This window comes from Nilaparvata lugens, chromosome 9 (assembly GCF_014356525.2).
Source record: "Nilaparvata lugens isolate BPH chromosome 9, ASM1435652v1, whole genome shotgun sequence".
Lineage (NCBI taxonomy): Eukaryota > Metazoa > Arthropoda > Insecta > Hemiptera > Delphacidae > Nilaparvata > Nilaparvata lugens.
The window spans coordinates 2,799,152-2,816,740 of record NC_052512.1 but is presented as its reverse complement, the minus strand read 5'-3'; the positions used below and the strand labels follow the sequence as shown (position 1 = coordinate 2,816,740).

The 17,589-nt window shown below is 34.1% G+C and overlaps 1 protein-coding gene across 1 annotated transcript in view; it reads left to right on the top strand.

The window, feature by feature from the left end:
* The window catches only part of LOC111049734, a 29,217-nt gene extending 18,968 nt beyond the window's left edge, over nucleotides 1-10,249 (top strand). The window contains exons 4-5 of the mRNA XM_039435397.1: nucleotides 7,783-7,917; nucleotides 9,766-10,249. Coding sequence (XP_039291331.1) covers nucleotides 7,783-7,917; nucleotides 9,766-9,846 — 216 coding nt within the window. The 3' untranslated portion in view covers nucleotides 9,847-10,249. The remainder of the gene's footprint in view (nucleotides 1-7,782; nucleotides 7,918-9,765) is intronic.
* The last annotated feature ends 7,340 nt before the right edge of the window (nucleotides 10,250-17,589 follow it).

The following is a 17,589-nucleotide window of genomic DNA, read 5'->3' as shown; positions in this document are numbered from 1 at the left end:
TCCTTGTAGTTTGGTCAGGCAATCAGTTTCCTTAGACATTTTTCATTGTTGACAAGCTCCATGTTCATGTGCTTCTGAACATTCTCCATTGTCTTGCCAAAAACTGCATTGTTCATTAGTTTGAAGAAATTTTTTTCAAATTTGTTCCTTGACTGCTGCCTCAGCTTTGTATTGAGCATGATGTAGGGTGCTAGGAAGTCCTCTTGCACAAACCTCACACCTCAAACTTTAGTGATTTCCAATCCATGTTGTACTGCCTGTTTTAGAGTATGGTAGTGACATACATATTGTTTGCGGTTGTTTAGAGCTGTCATCAATCTCAACGAACCTGATTTTGGTGTTTTCTTGTTCTCGGCCAGGAATGGAAAGTCATTGTGCTCATCGTGCAATTTGGATGGGTACTCAGCGTCCACCTCTAAGATGTAGCCAATCTTTTGAACATCTCCAATGCCATCAATACCTCTGCTCACCCCCTCCAACTCATCTTTCTCCATCGACTGGAATTTCTGGCATAAGAGTGGTTGACACATTGCCCAGCCATACAGGTTGTTCACATCTGTGTACAGGAGGTATGATGTAGGCTTCTCTGGGTCGACAGGTGCTCCTGTGCAGGCATTGTTGGCAACGGCATGTTGATGAATGCATGTTGTTATTCCACCTCTGATGCCTTGTTCAATGAAAATATACATATCGTAGTCGGTAGAGAGTTCTAGTTCCACTTTTGTATACTTCAGCATAACATCGAAGGAGAAGCCTGGCAATGTAAAGTAGTGTGCACAATTCAAGTTATAATTTCTCAAGCACATATCTCTGAAGCTTCCAACGACATAAAGGAGAACATCTGTTTTGAGGTATAGATCACTGTACTCTCCCAGGGTCTTGCAGTCGAATTTCTCCCACACTTGTTGAGCATGCTCATATGCCTCGTCACTGATGTGGCTGTCAGTTAGCTTGCTGAAAAATGCTTCCTTTGGTGGTAGTGAGGTCTCCTCCAGTTTTTCCCACAAGTCACAATATTTGTAGGGGAACACACCCTTTCTGGAAACCAATTCCAGTTTGTCTTCAAATTGTCTAGCAGTATGTGGTAACACTGTTGACACTTCTTCCATAGACTTGACAAAGTTGGTGAGTAGGTTTTCCAGGCTGTCTGGTGTGGACCTGAAGGTATCTATGAATCGTAGGTGCAGTTGTTTTGAAATTTGTTTGGTGAATTATATGTATTTTTCTGTTGTGTTTGGGATGACAAACAGCTGCTCTTTATCAGTTTCAAGGTGCGGTATGATCAAGTGAGTGTCATAATTGGAAGAGTTGTGAAGAAGAACAAGGATGAATGTTGTATGTCATCTTTGAAGGTTGCACTTGTTGCACAGAGCATTCCAGTAGACTCCTGTTATATGACAATGGTCATACACCTTGTCACCATTGAATAGTTTCTTGCAGACTTTACAGTTGGTGGCAGCATTGTGCCTGGCTTTCCCCCTCTCAAAAAGTGGAAGCATCTTTATTTGACGATGATTGATTGCCACATCCAGATCTCTTGCATGCATGGTTAGAGTTTTGATGAAGTGTTCGGCTGCATCAGGTCCTCTGTAGACAATTGGCTCCTCAGGGATGAGGTTGGTGATTGTCAGCCATGATGGAAATAAGTTCTTATCTCTAACAAAGTAGAGGCAGTAGCTCATTGCAGTATGTGTGATCCTGGATCACTTTGGTTGCCTTCCCAATCCATTGCTGCTCTTCCTCGGCCTCCTCCAGTAGACATTCAAAATCTGCATAGGCCACCAATGGTAGTCTGAATTTATTCGAATGTTTCTCGAATTTCAAGGTTAGTCTTGGAGAAAAAATGAGCAAATGGAATTTAAAATTTGTCTTTCCATCTCAAACTTTCTCACTAACAAAACTTGTCTACCCTGAAAATTAAGAATTATGTAGCTTATTAACATTTTCATGTCACATTTAAAAAATTTTGAAAAACTTTCAACTTTATTCTATTCATACAATTCGGATTATCTTCAAATTTTTGTATTGAACTACATCATTAGAATCAGTGATTCATTTGCTATAAGTACAGAGAATTTCAATGTTCTATCTCAATAATTGATTATTATCTCAATAAACGATGATGTATTTGAAGCTACAATGAATAAACTGTATGCTCAGTGTAGTTACTAATCACTTCTTTACTACACATAAAGTCACGCTGGCGTTCCCCCCACCGCTTTGAATCACACACCTGTGAGTGATCAACCTTCTGTCACAGAGTAAGGAAACCATAAATAATTATGCCCCGTTCCACTAACCTTGGTCAAGGCATTTGAACATGGTTGAAGTCTATCAGCTGGTCAAATCAGAAATAACTCATTCCACCAACACCAGTTAAGTTTAACCACAGTCAAATCAATGGTTAAGTTTGACTGCCGCCGAACATGCAATCAAATTATTTGAACACGGTCAAAAGACTGGTTTGATCAATTTCCTTGCTTGTTTGTAGGTTATCATATATTTTTGATGCAATAAAAAATTTGAAAGTTTCTAGTGCAATTGAATTGAGTTGTGGTAAGTTATTTATTGGGTTTGTTCTCGGAATCTTTTAATAAGTAAATTATTATAGTATAGAAAATAAAGGAAGATTTTGAAAAAGATTTGCTTTACTCTTTTATGACACAGTAGGCCTATATTATTCAATCCTTAGATCAACCTTGCTGCTTTAATGTATATCATTAGAATTGGAATATTTTTTTGTTCATAAACAAATTGTCAGAAATGATGGTGTGAGAGATAGCACAATGAGAAATACAGAGGACCGAGTAATGACTGTAAATCATAGGTGAGAAAACTTACAGAAAGTTGAGGTGAGAATGTCACGTAATAGCTTTATGGTAGCGAGATGACACGATGTGTTGACATGGAGACATCAGACCAAGAACTGACTCCTCACACAATACCAAGGTCAAGAAAAAGGGAAGGAAAGGGCATGACTTGTGTTTCATAATTGAAGTAGTTTACACAATTACCAATAGATGGCATGTAATCCTTAACATTCCACCCACCTTTAAATAACATATTTCAAACAGATTTTGGAGGAAAAAAATGAAAACACTTGAAAAATTTGTAGCACAAGAATCTGTTAATATGACGAAAATATGAAAAATGTACTTAAGAAATTACAAATAACTTGAAATGTGTAGAATAAACAAACTATGTACAAGGGGGCCTATAACTCTTCTAGTTGATAGGCAGAATAATGAGGCAATTGACTCCTCGCTTGAATTCATTGTTTGATGTGTGCACAGTAACAACTCTGACTACACCATCCAGTGGTGCCCACAAGGGGGGGGGCATGGTACAATTTGCGCCATCAACATTTTTGGGTGCCATGATTTTTTATATTTCATGACAACATTTTGAATCATGGCTAAAAAGTCAAGGTATTAAGTAGAGATATCCTAATGTAGTTACTTTTAATACTTTCCCCACCATTACAATGTTATATTTTGCCAAGTGTAACTCAATATAGAGCATAAAAAATACAATTGATAATATTTTGTATGCAGGAATTTTAGTAATTTTAAGCCTATGAGTTTGAAGGTAAATCTTTAACAAAAATAAATTATAACTTCATCATCCACTATTATTCTGATTTCCTTTGCTTAATTTTAATTTTTAATGGTCCTGTGTTTGAGTTTCCTTGCTGTTGCAACCTAATTTTCTTAAAAGCACGATGGTAAGTTAAATTGTAATGTACATTTCAATCTAATAATTATTTGAATTTCGATGGCGTTTCATGATGATATTAATGTCTCTGAAATGGGAATGCAATTATAAACAACATCGCAAATTCTATTCACAGCCTGCGATCAGACAAATGTGAGAGATAGCACAATGAGAAATACGGAGGACCGAGTTTATTAACTTTTGAGCAATGACTGTAAATCATAGGTGAGAAAACTTATGGAAAGTTGAGGTGAGAACGTCACGTAATAGCTTCATGGTAGCGAGATGACACAATGTGTTGACATGAAGACATCAGAGCAAGAACTGGCTCCTCACACAATACCAAGGTTAAGAAAAAGGAAAGGGGAGGGGATGAGTTGCGTTTCATAATTGAAGTAGTCACACTATTACCAATAGATGGCATGTAGCCTAATCCTTAACAGATAGTGATTTGTAAATCTCTTTGTACAAAAGTATTCAATTCATATTTCAAATATTATTATAGATTAATGTGGATGTGTGACTATACAAAACGTCTGTGCCAGGGGCATACATAAGAAAGGGGCCCAGGGGGCCTGCCCCGAAATAATAAATATGAAGAAAAATCAGTACAGTAATTACAGAAAAAAGTACAGTAATCTGAACTGTTGATGGCATTCACTTCTTCTTGTGACATCTCCAGATTGGCCATGAACTCTTCAAAGTCAGGGCTGGCTGGTTGAAGAACCTGCACTTCTTGAGCCTCCCTTACAGTATTATCTCCATGATAGGGTGTCAGTCGGTCAAAGTGGACAATTCGTGGAGTACCTCTTGGTTTCTTGATCCTGTAGACCACATCAATGATCCTTGTGACCACTTCATAAGGTCCATCCCAGGATGACTACAACTTGGGAGAGTATCCTCGGTGTCCAGGGCCGTCGCGTCGTTTGTAGCGCCCCGAGGCGAGAACAACCGCGGCGCCCCCCCCCCACAACTATAACTATCCCTACGTTTTTAAATGTCTACCACCACGCTGTCTGCTACAGCTTACATACTATGTTCATGTTTGAATGTAAGGGTGAGACGTGATTCGGTGAATGGAATGAACGTTTTTCACCAATTACCAAACCCATTTTACTGCTATACTAGCAAATAATTTTTGTATGCTATTATATGTTATTTATTTTTACAATAAATGAATTTATCAGGTTAGTGAGGAATTTGAGTACTTTTTGTACAGATTCTTAAGCATAGTTGACTCAGTTTTTCTGTTCAAACGGTTAAATTTGCCAAGTTTACCTTCATAACAGTTCTATGGACTTGAAGAAAAATTTATTGTTTTCAATTCAGTTACCAGTTGTTTTATAATGATCTTATTATTTATAATTGTACTTGTTGTTGTGAGAGAATTTTGTTTTTGTGAAGACATTATTAACTTACAATAAATGATTTTGATTTAATTTTACTTACGAAATAACTGGGGCAGGACAGCAACGATCTTCAGGACAGCGAATTCCGGTGAATTTCCAGCGAATTTATGGGAATCTCCAGTGAATTATTTATTAATTTTTATTCCATTTTGTCCAGCTTGATGGCATAACGGATCACCCACTCACCACTTGTTATCATATTTACTATCACAATGTACAAAGTAAAACAAACTAATTATTATTTATACACAGTCAGCAGTTTTGATATTTCCTTCTAGGATTGTTAAATTGTCTCGCCTTTTCAGTAGGTACTGTACATTAAAACTCAAAACTTCAAACGCTAAAATATGTTCTTCTGGACTTGTTATAAGCAAATGTTTTCAAAATTTTCAAAGTCGAGTTCCTTTGCAATTTCATTCTCAATCGAAAGTATCGCGAGTGAATTAAGCCTTTCTTGTGCCATTGTAGAGCGCAAATAAGTTTTTATAAGTTTGAGTTTGCTAAAACTACGTTCGGCACTAGCCACTGTTACGGGAATTGTTAGTAAAATTCTTAATGCAACCCACAAGTTTGTGAACATGTCTTTGCTGTTGGACTTTTTAATCAAATTCAGTACTTCTTTGGGCGTCACATTTTTCTTGAAAAAAGACACCGGATGTCTCGATCTCGATTCGCAGACAATTTTGGCTTTGTCAATAATTATTGTACGATAACGATCAATTTTACTATTCTTCTTTCTTCCGTCATTTGCATAATTCCTTGTTAGTCAATGAACAGAAACAATATTGAATGAAACTTGTATGCCAAAATGAGATATTATTTAGGAAAAGATTGGAGATCATTCACCATCACAAGTTGTTCAAATTCAAAATTGAATGATTTCCCAGGCCGCGGCGCCCCCCAGGCCGCGGCGCCCCCCAGGCCGCGGCGCCCCTCAGGCCGCAGCGCCCCCCAGGCCGCGGTGCCCAAGGCGACCGCCTCGGTCGCCTCGCCCACGCGACGGCCGTGTCGGTGTCATTGAGGGTTGTACAACCAAACCTTGTCACCAGCCTGGTATCCTTCATGGTCTGCTTTGATGTCATAGTGTTGCTTTATCATGTCACTGGCATCCTGAGTGTTTGTGTACATGGTCTGATGGATTTCAGAACTGGGCCTCTCTAACACAGTGTTTTGTGCGTGATCTAGCATTATGTTAAAATTACATACTGAAGTCCATATAATATATTATCTAGTTCAGGTCACAAGAAGACTATAATTAGCATATACATAGGAAAATTAGAAGTCCTGGAGAAGTCATATGCACAAAAGACTATCCCAGAGAGGCCTAGCTCTCGTGTGCATCGAATGCTGCCGATTCTCCAGGTATCACACTATTACGTGATTCCTCTATGATAAATTATTGTTTTGTTCTGCGTTTGAGAGATACTTACACACTCCTGAAATAAACAAACCACAAACCACTGACCAATTATGGCCCACAATGAGTTCAGAGGAAGGGAATTTCTAAGGAGCTTTTATTAAGAGGCTGTTATTTATTTTGAATTATAGAAAACCAGAAATGAAAATTCAATATTATTGAGGTGTGATTTTAAAATATGATTTCATCATTCACTTGCTAGGTTGGTATAGTGGTAACGAACACTATAAACATTTTATCTGCTAACACCGCCTGGTTCAGGTTTGAATCCCGCAGATGGAATGGACGTTCAATCATTTGATAAATTCAGCAATGCACCTTCCATTACCCATGAACAAGCAAAAAGCTAATGTAGGCATCTTATGCAATAGAAAATGATAAAAAAATCAAGAAGTTTGAAGAGGATTATATTTTCCAATAATTTCAATTCTATTATTTTAGTAATTGAAAATTATTATCAATAACCATTTAGACATAATTGCAATGTTTCTAATGCTTATGTTCAGTTGCTTCATTCTTATTCTGTGAATAATGCTGTTGGAAAATACTGAATTGGGAATTTCAAATTGTAGGGTAGAAATTCTCACTTTTTGTGCACCGCTGTACAACTGTATGGATGAGCTCGCCATTGAAGATACCTAATCGGGAAAAATAAGACTCACTAGTTTTACTTTTTGTGTAGTTGAGAAGTTGATATTGTGGTAATTATTCATATTGAATGAAAAAGACTAAGAAATTGTCAAAAAACCACTGATTTATTGATAATTAGAAAGACCGGTTTCGGTTATTACACCATTGTCAATCTCTGATAAACAGAGATTCAGTTTATCAGAGAGTTAGTTTATCAGAGATTGACAATGGTGTAATAACCGAAACCGGTCTTTCTAATTATCAATAAATCAGTGGTTTTTGACAATTTCTTAGTCTTTTTCATTCACTAGTTTTACCGGGAGTACTAGTTCAATTACCGGGAGTAATGTATGTGCTGTATATGTTATATCACGTGTTCTTCTTTGTCTACTGTATGTGCTTTGTCGTGGGGGCTGTGGAGAGTACTTGAGCACATATAAGCTTCAGGGTCTACAGGAGACGATATGCAATTTATTACTTTCAATTACTTTAGCTGCCGCTCATAAACTGGACTGTTAAAATATAGTCAATTCACCCTCTGATGAAAAATTCAATCCAACTCTCATGAACAAAAATTAGTATGTGAAAAATTATAACATTTTGCCTTTCCAGGAAAAAATGGCAGTGGAAGTAGAATTGAAGCAAATCATGACAAAGGTGTGGCAAGCTGAAGTAAAAGAGCAAAAGGAACAAGTGATGAGAAGAAATTCAATAAAGGAAGTTGACTCAAAAAAGGGAATGAACCAGGTAATCACAATTTTTCGATATTTCTTAGCAGTGTATGTTCTCAAAAAGTCAAAATCAGGTACCATACTTCATCCTCAATGACATGGAGTTTTTCATTAGGAATTTCTCAACTTTGACAATTGATTGTGGCTATATAGTTGGAGGTAGAGGTGTCAAATTAATAATAATAAATATTGGGGCACCGAGCTCCGCTCATTATTTATTTATTGACTTTTGATAAACCAAATACAATTCTTTAAAATGGTTGGGAAGTACTAACAGGTACAGCCCAAAACTGTCTCTCCCCGAGTTTTGATTTATACACTATGTAATATTACATTTTCTCGATTAAAATCAAATCTTCAATTCGATATTCAATATTAATAAAACTTGATAGCAAATATTGGTGTAAACGATATGCGGACTTGATTTTTAAACAGAAATTGATCAGCCACTCAAATTTTGAACAGTTGAACAACTCACTTTGACAAAGTTCTATTTCTGAATAAACACATAATTATAAACAACATAAAGGGTAAATAAATTTAAAATAACTTTAAAAATAAAGTTTTAATGAGTATAATAAATAAAATTTGTAGAGTTGTATTTTGTAACAATATTCATTGTTCCAATTGTGAATGATGAGGATTATGTGAATCATCATTAGAAGTCAGTCCTGTTATAACAACTTGTTTCGCTGGTTTGCTTTTCTGCGTTGTGTTGTGTCGACTCTGTAAGTGTGTGCATAGGAGTTATGGTACTAGGAAAATCAACGATTTTCCTGGAGCATCAGCTTGGTTCATAACCTTATAAGGCAAGGAATTTGTGTCTGATTGATTATCAATCATGCCTTATTTTGTTAGGAATTTGGAAAATAGCTGTCACTTGGTGGGAGAATGTATCTTAAATTGTAGTTGTACTGCTCCTTTCTATTGGCGGAAATTTTACTAGAAAATAGTAACTCCCAATCACAGTTAACGTTGGTTAGGTTCCTATCTAGTGAGGCCGTTTACAGCTGTCCACGGCAAGACGAGAGAAGCGAAGTGCATTCACTCAGCGTCTGTCCTCTGTTGTAAGCAGTACAAAATGTAGTCACAGTATTTTGTATTAATCATGGCTTTTATGCCAGCTTTAGGCTTGGTAGTAGTTGGCTCTGGAACCTTCTGTTCCATTAGCATTTTTAGAGAGGATATCAAATTTGTCACCTTACAATGGAAATTTTCCTCCTATAACCGCTACAAAAGGTACGTCATAGATTATAATATAATTAAGGAAATTATTATCAATGGAAGCTTCCATCAAAGTGTTAAATTTATTGTGATAGATACATTTAAGTGTAATATGTAGAAATGTAGAGTACCTATGAGTAGGAATTTAGATATTTCTGATTTAATATTATTTTGGGATAGGAAGCTATTCAACTAAATTTGAATGACAGTATTCTATGTTATAGATTTTATTTGTTCTGCTAATTCTAATGAAAAGCTTTCTTGATTCTCAAGGAAACACCTATTATGTAATTTATCTTTTAAATTACACTAATATGTAATTTATGTAAGAGAGCAGACTGAAAAAAATAACTACCATACTCGAAAGATCGTATAATGAAAAGTTATTCCATATACTAGTGAATTAAAGTATTGTATTATGGAATGCCATGTACCCATCTCTTTGTATAAAGGGCATGGCCCTAATTACAAATAAATTCTTCTATATTAAATCAAGATATTGAAGTAGGTAATGTCTATTTGTGTTTTTAAGTAATAAGTATTGATTTGAGTTTTATATAAACTAAAGTAGGTTGACTTTATGATATAACTGAAGTTGAGTTAATTTGTATTATCCTAGTTTATTTTTTTATTCTAACAGCGGTCAAACTATGGGTCCATCAATGTCCGAGCCCATCAATGTACGAGTCCATCAATTTACGTGTTTATGAATGTCTCGTGAACGTGTGTCTTTAAGCCGCTGAGATGCCTCTGAATCGATGGCAGTCCTAGAATCTTGGGGTATGCTGTCTCCTGTCCATCTGGACGTGTAGAGCTCGATCACCGAGCCTACATTCAGATTGAAGAAACATTTTTGAGGTAACAACTTATTTCAAATTAAACAAACGTCCCAGCAACTCCGGATGTGACAGAATAGGTTTTAGTGACTATAGACTTAAAAAAAGGGAGGGGTGTAAAACATGAACCATTGATTCAATTAAAACGTGTTGAATTAGAGTCTTTTTTGTGTTAAGTCGTAATTTGGAATGGATAGATTACAATTCTATTAATTTGGTTTGATTTTTGGTTTTATCTTTACATTGAAATGTGAGGCCATATTTTCTCTGTAAGGATCCAGCTGGGAATTTCAGTTTTTTTATTTATATTTTATAATCTACTAAACTACTAAAAGTTGAATTAGTATATGAAATATTTAAAGGTCCCTTATTGATAAATGAATGTTTTAAAATAATTTTGGTCTTAAAGTTGTAAAGGATCAAATGAAGTTTGAAGGACCCTAGCCTTGCTAAATTTGTTTTGATATCACACACATTTTTGAATAGTCTTCCTATGTAGAATTCCATGATGTGATACTTTAGGAATATTTGTTTTCATAATATAGTAATACAGAATAAATATTATCGGGGATTATTAATATTTGATCATATTTTGATAGTGTTTTGAAGGTTTCCAAGTGTGTTCTAAATGTGCTAAGAGTTTTCTGAATTTTATGTGGATCTTTTCTTAGAATATGTATTGTTATTTATGATTAACTTCTGGGAGATATCTATGATAACTTTCAATTTTTCTTTCTGAAATTAGAGTCCTTAAAGCTTCTCATGATTCAATCTAAAACGTTTTCAATGTGAAGCAGACAGAGTAGGATACTATCGAATTAGCTATATTGGAGATAATTTTCTAAATTCAGTGATTCTATTTTCGGTTTTCATGATGTAACTTCATTTTGTTCTATTAACTGTTGAATTCAACTGTAAGAGGTGACAATATATTATTTTGATATATTCTCTCTATAGTTGTCTCTCTTGTCATTTCTGGATTCCCATTCTCTAGCACTAGGTATGTTTATCAAGCATCCCTTTTATTAAGTTATATTGTGTGTGCTTCTAAATTCCAAATTCCAAATTAACTTTTTGAATTCATAGCACGGCACAATTCTTAATTAGTGTGGTTGGCATTGATGACGTTTTTAAGGTGTGTCCTTTGAGAAAGCAAGCTACGTAGCTCCCTCAGAAAAAAAGGCTGCTGGCTGAAATAGAATCGTTTTTGTCCTGTTGAAAATTTTCTGTTCAAGTGAAGTTTAAAATGTTATCAAGATCTTTATTTGAGATCTGAATAATTTTATCATTTTCTAAATGTGTGTTGAATGTATTGTATAATTTTGAAGTCTGTAGCCAAACAAATGAATTCAATATGAAGAGATAAGTATTTTTAGCTTGTAAGAATTTTCTGTTTAAGTATTAAATGGTTTTGTTCAGTAAATTTTTGTTGTAAATTGTCCAAGTATTATGAAAATCATAAGATGATTTGTTCTGAACTGAATTTCTTATTCATAAGCATTAGATCCATTCATGATATATCAAGATATTAGCTTATTTGGAAGACTTTCCTTAGATGATAAGTGAAAGCTATCCAACCTATTTGGACAAAATTTGGTAGCACGGCAAATGTTTCCCCTGTGGTTGGACCGAATTACAAAATAAATAAGTCCCAAATGGTACACTCCAAATCCCTAGTTATAGGAATTATATGTAGGCTGATATCTTGATGGGTTATGAATGGTGAAATGCAGACTGAGTGTGGGGTCAGTTCAAGAGCGATCAAATCCTAATGAATATATATCTGTGCAAACTAGCAAAATGGCATACAATATGAAAAATATTAATATTGATGATTAGTTAATAGCTATCATAAAGCAAATGTTTGTTGAGCAAAATGCTAGGTTTGATGAGCAAAATGCTAAGATTGATAATTTGCAACAAGATCAAAATGCCAGGTTTGATGATATGAAGCAAGAATTTGCTAATGTAAGACAAGAGCAGGTTAGTATAATTTTTTCATTGAAAGATACACTTGAAACATTGATTAAAAATCATATAGATGAAAGCAAATTGAAGCATAGCATGATAATAGTAGTGTTGAGATACAAGATCAATTCATTCAGATGAAGTTTCAGATAATGTAGGCCTAGTTACTGTTGTTGAAAAAGTCAACCCTAGTGAGATAGTAGAATTGAGTAAAGTAGTAGGTAGGGAGTTGTCTTCATTGGAAGTCAACAGTGAAGAAAGTAGTATTGCCAAATTGAAGGTTAGGAAAAGAGTAAACAAAGTAAATGTTTACATGAGACAAGTTTCTACAGAGGTTATGAAAAATGTAAACAAAATGAATCTTGCTTTGAATCAAGTTGATGAATTCAACTTTCAATTGAAAATGGAGAAGGTAAGTAAATGTAATGCAATCTCAAGTAAACTTGACTGACTTATGTGAGCAAAATGGCTTTATTGAAACAAATGAACCCATGAACAAAATCATGAGTTTGAAAAAATCAAAGCACAAAATCACCATTGATGTGTTGGTATTCAAAGGTTGTTTTAAGTTGCTTACTTACAAGATGATGAGAGTGAATCACATGATGAAAGGGTATTTCCCGGCACTATATGTTATGATTAGGAATCCTGTGTCATACCAAGATTCAGATTCAACTCTTCATTTATCTTGAACATTTCATATTTATGGCAACACAATTCATTAATACTTTCAAATTTTGAAGCTCTTATTATTATAACAACTATGGTAGAAGACGATAATTGTATCTTTTTTCTTTCCTGTAGCCTGTTTTCTTGGCCCTAAATCTTTTCAAATTCCGATTCTTTCCTGTCTCTGTGTAGTATTCAGTGAATTTCTTCTTCCAATCTGAATTTCTAACCAATCTTGTCCATAGTAATTTAAATTTGTAAATTTCAAGTATTCTTCTGAGATAATATTAGAAGTTGAAATTGTAGCTTATTTTCCTAATCTTTTAATTGTTGATAAAACCTGAATTTTATAGAATCTATCTACTGTAATGTAAATGATTATGATGTGCTTGTGACATATTCTTTCATCATGTATCACTTATTTTGAAAGGTATTAATATTGTGTGTGTTGATTTAGGGAACTTATTACATATTATTTATCTTTCTCTTCCTTGTATTACTTAGGGAATTTATTTACCCAATTTTCCTTCTCTCTTATTTGTAATTTTTTAGGGAACTTATTTACCCATTATCCATCTTGATTTTCTTTGTATTGTTGAAATGGTTTGTAATTATTATACAGTCTTCAAATTCAGAAATTATTTGAAAAATAAATAGTTCAATTTAGAAAATGTTGAAATTTAATATGATGTATAAATTCTTTTGTTATAATAATAAGAGCTTCAAAATTTGAAAGTATTAATGAATTGTGTTGCCATAAATATGAAATGTTCAAGATAAATGAAGAGTTGACTTGAATAATAATGATTTCATTATATAGAAGTTGTGTCACATTATTGATTGAAATGAGTTAAAGTTTGAATTTCCTCTAAAGTTTTTGCAATTGATGTCTTTTTTCTAAATTTGAAAACTGTTTCTCTTTATAAACTTTGATATGATTAACTATCGTTTGAAATGGATGCTGGAGTGTATGTAGAATTTTTAGTGGGGTTTGATGATGAGAATTTTGCTGGTAATGATTGTTTTTGAGATGGAAAACCATTATTGCCTAAAGAAGAAATGACCAAAAGGTTATGACTTAGAGAGGCAGTAATGAGATAATATTTTTTTGTGTTGATCACTTATGTTGAATGCCATAGATGCAAATGATGATTAATTGTGTTGGGTGCCATAGATGCAAATAATTACTTATGAATATTGATTGCCATTGAAGCAAAATATTATTGATGTTTTGAATGATTTCTTGTTTAATGATTATTAGTAAAGTTTTGTCTGGAATGTAGTTTGTGTTTAGAACATTGAAAAGTCGAAATAAACTATAGTATCCAACAAACGATGATTAATAATATCAAATAATTTGCTTTTTATAAATTATTTGAACAAAATTGAAATAAAAATTTTATAAATCTGTCTACAAATAACTTTGAAACCCTGAATGATAAATCATAAATGTGAAATACTATATTTGAAATGTTATACTGAATGATAAATGAAATGCATATATATTGTATTATGAAATTATTTTTAGTGGAAGACCAATTGTCTGAATATAGTGAAGTATGTATTGAAATTGTTTTCTGTTGTGATGATCTGATGTTTTTTGCAATTTTGATGATACAGGATGCTATAACATTTATGTAACATGTATTTGATTATGTTCTGATTTTTTTAAGAATGGATTGAATTTTGTTATTTGAACAGTGAATAAATGAACATGAAATTATTACTTTATTAACATTTTTGTAATTGATGTCTCTATTGAGTTTGGGGAAACTTCAAAATTTATAAGTTGCTGACTGTATAATGAGATGTTAACAATAAATTTCATTCTTATACTGATTACATACTTGTAGATAACGTTTATGTGCATTAGATTGTATTGGTAGCCTAATCAAATTTTTCTTTTTAGTTTTTAAGCATATTAAGAAATACATTAATCGATTGCCGACGCCAATGCTGACACCAATGCCTACGCCAATGTCGACGCCAATGCCTATGTCAATGACTATGCCTATTGCTGACTATGTAACTCAAGCTTCTGCACTACTACATTACCTGGAGGTAATTGCCATCCATGTCCAAGTTCGCAACTTTAAACTCAAATAACAGTCACTGTATCATGAAATAAACTGATTCAAAACAAAAAATCCTCACCTAAATTAATCCTGTATGCTGAACTCTAAACCTTGAAAGCTGAAAATATCAAAAAACCAAACCCTACCTAAGTTAATCCTCACCTAAATCAATCCTGTATGCAGCGTCTATCTCTTTTCCAAACTAGTTACATTGTCATTTCAAGCCTTAAATGTACACTGTATGTATGATACACAATTTACATGACTTTGAGTGAGCTTGGCATGCATCCGTCTACTACAAGCATGAGGCAATGCTAAAAGATGTCACCTGTATCGAGCTTTGTATGCATCAGTCAACTACAAGCATGAGGCCATGCTAATAGATGTCTCGTGTATCCAGATCAGCCCAACACTACATGTATTCAGATCAGCCCAACACTACATGTATCCAGATCAGCCCAACACTATGTGTATTCAGATCAGACCAACACTGGAGTCACACTTAACTGAAATTCATACTGAGTACCTTAACGGACTGTTTTCAAAATTCGCATCAATAAAAAATCAACTGCGTCAACAGTGAAAGAAATTGACATTTTTTAATTTATTGCAATTTTATATGAAAATTAAATGTAACAATTCATCAATTCATTAAAAAAATTCTGTTCAACATACTAAATTTCTATGCAATAACAATTGAATTTTTCTATATACAAAACTTATGTAAAATTTCAAGAACTATTCTTTAAATATATTAGATGACTGTTGAGATAATTTACTTAAATCATAAAGCTAAATCAAAAGTAATTTTGATATTCTATACTTTGAAATATTGTTTGGAAATGTATAATAAATGCTATTGATGAATTTTTATAATAATTTTCAATTATAGGATGATATGTAATGTTTTTGTAAGAAAAAATTGTTCCTGTTCTCAAATCTAAAAAAAACTTAAATTTCATTCAGGCTATTACAATGTAATGTGAATTTCTTTATTCTCAAAACGTAAAAGTTTTATATCGAGAGTGGGGTATTTGTGATATTACATTTTCTCGATTTGAATCGAGTCTTCAATTCGATATTCAATATTAATAAAACTTGATAGCAAATATCGGTGTAATCGGTATGGGGACTTAATTTTTCACTGGAAATTGATGAGCCACTAAAATGTTAAACAGTTGAACAACTCACTTCGACAAAGTTCTATTCCTGAATAAACACATAATTCTAAACAATATAAAGGTTAAATAAAAAGTTCAATTAGTTTTAAAATGAAGTTTTATTGAGAATAATAATTTTCAATAGTTGCAAACTTATAATTTTGGAGGTTGACAATCGATGACGTGTCTTGCTTTGAAGCTCTAGGCTCCATTTCTCTCTTTTATCATTATTATTATATTTTTGTTGTGTGAAGCCAAAAATTCTGAGCGGTGCTCAAGTGGCATACAACATGTCATTTTTAGAATGAAGTCACATGAATGCTCTAAAACACTCCTCAATGGTATAAGGACAAGCCTCTACCAGTGTCCTAATTATCTTTGAAACAAATAACTTATAGCTGCTACACAGCCTTATATCTTCGGGAATGCAATTAAAACACTTGAGTCCTGAATAATACGGTCCCTTTTCGAGAAGAGTCAGCCTATGGATAGGGAACTGGAATAATCCTGTATTTTTACCTCGTGTTTCATAAGTATGACAAATTCGGTTAGCATTAAAAATATTTTTGTTTTTGAACACAAACAAAACAACTTCAAGGAAGTATATCGCTGGAACTGTAAGTAGTCGGAGTGCCTTGAATATGGTCTTACAGGAGAAAGATGGACCCACTCCCCCCAAAATCCAAAGTGCTTTTTTATGCATTTTTAAGTTTGTGTTCAAATGAATTCTTCCAGCCCCCCAAAACAAAATACTTAATCTAATTAGTGAAAGAAAATACCCATGGTAAACCTTTAGAGCTGTCTTGAGATTTGAATTCGACTTAACAGTCCTCAGAGCAAAGAGAGCATGGTAAAGCCTTTTCTGGAGTTTCTCTATGTGACCATCCCACTTCAAGTTTGCCTGCAATTCAATCCCCAGAAACTGTCTTATCAGTAGCAGAACACTCCCATCCCACAGTAGCTGGATCATTCTCATTACCTCTCATAGAGAACTAAATAGAATTTGTCTTGCTTAGATTAAGCTTCAAGGAATTATCATAAAACCATCCATTGAGCTGCTGCATGGCAATCTTAGCCTTCTCCATGACATCTTGATAGTTGTTTCCTTCAAGTAAGATTGTTGTGTCGTCAGCATACAACACCAATTTACCATCAACATTGTAGGACAAGTCATTGATAAATATATTAAACAATGTAGGCCCAAGTATGGAGCCCTGAGGAACCCCTCGCTTAACCATCTGCCATTCAGAAAGCACCTGAGAGCCATCACAATCATTTTTCACAGCCAGGTATCTATCCACAAAATAGGATCTCAAAAACACCTCTGCATGACCTCTAAATCCATAAAATTCAAGCTTACTCAAAAGGAGTTCATGATCGACCATCTCGAACGCTCTGGATAAGTCACAGAAGACACCCACAGCCCTCCGCGACCCATCCAGAGCCCCCAACAAATCGGATATAACATCAAACGTGGCCGACTTAGTTGATGCACCCCTTCTGAAACCATATTGCTTATTATAAAATATCCTTTCACTCTCCAAGTAAGCAGACATCTGTTGAAATACAACCCTTTCGAAAATCTTGGAGAAAGTTGTCAATAATGCTATATAGGCCGATAATTCTTTACATCGTTTTACTTTCTTTCTTATGGATGGGTTTAATGACAAAAAATTTTAATTTCTGTGGGAATATCCCTTCCTTGAGACACATATTCAAAACGTGCGTGAGAGGCTGCAATATAATGGGACATACC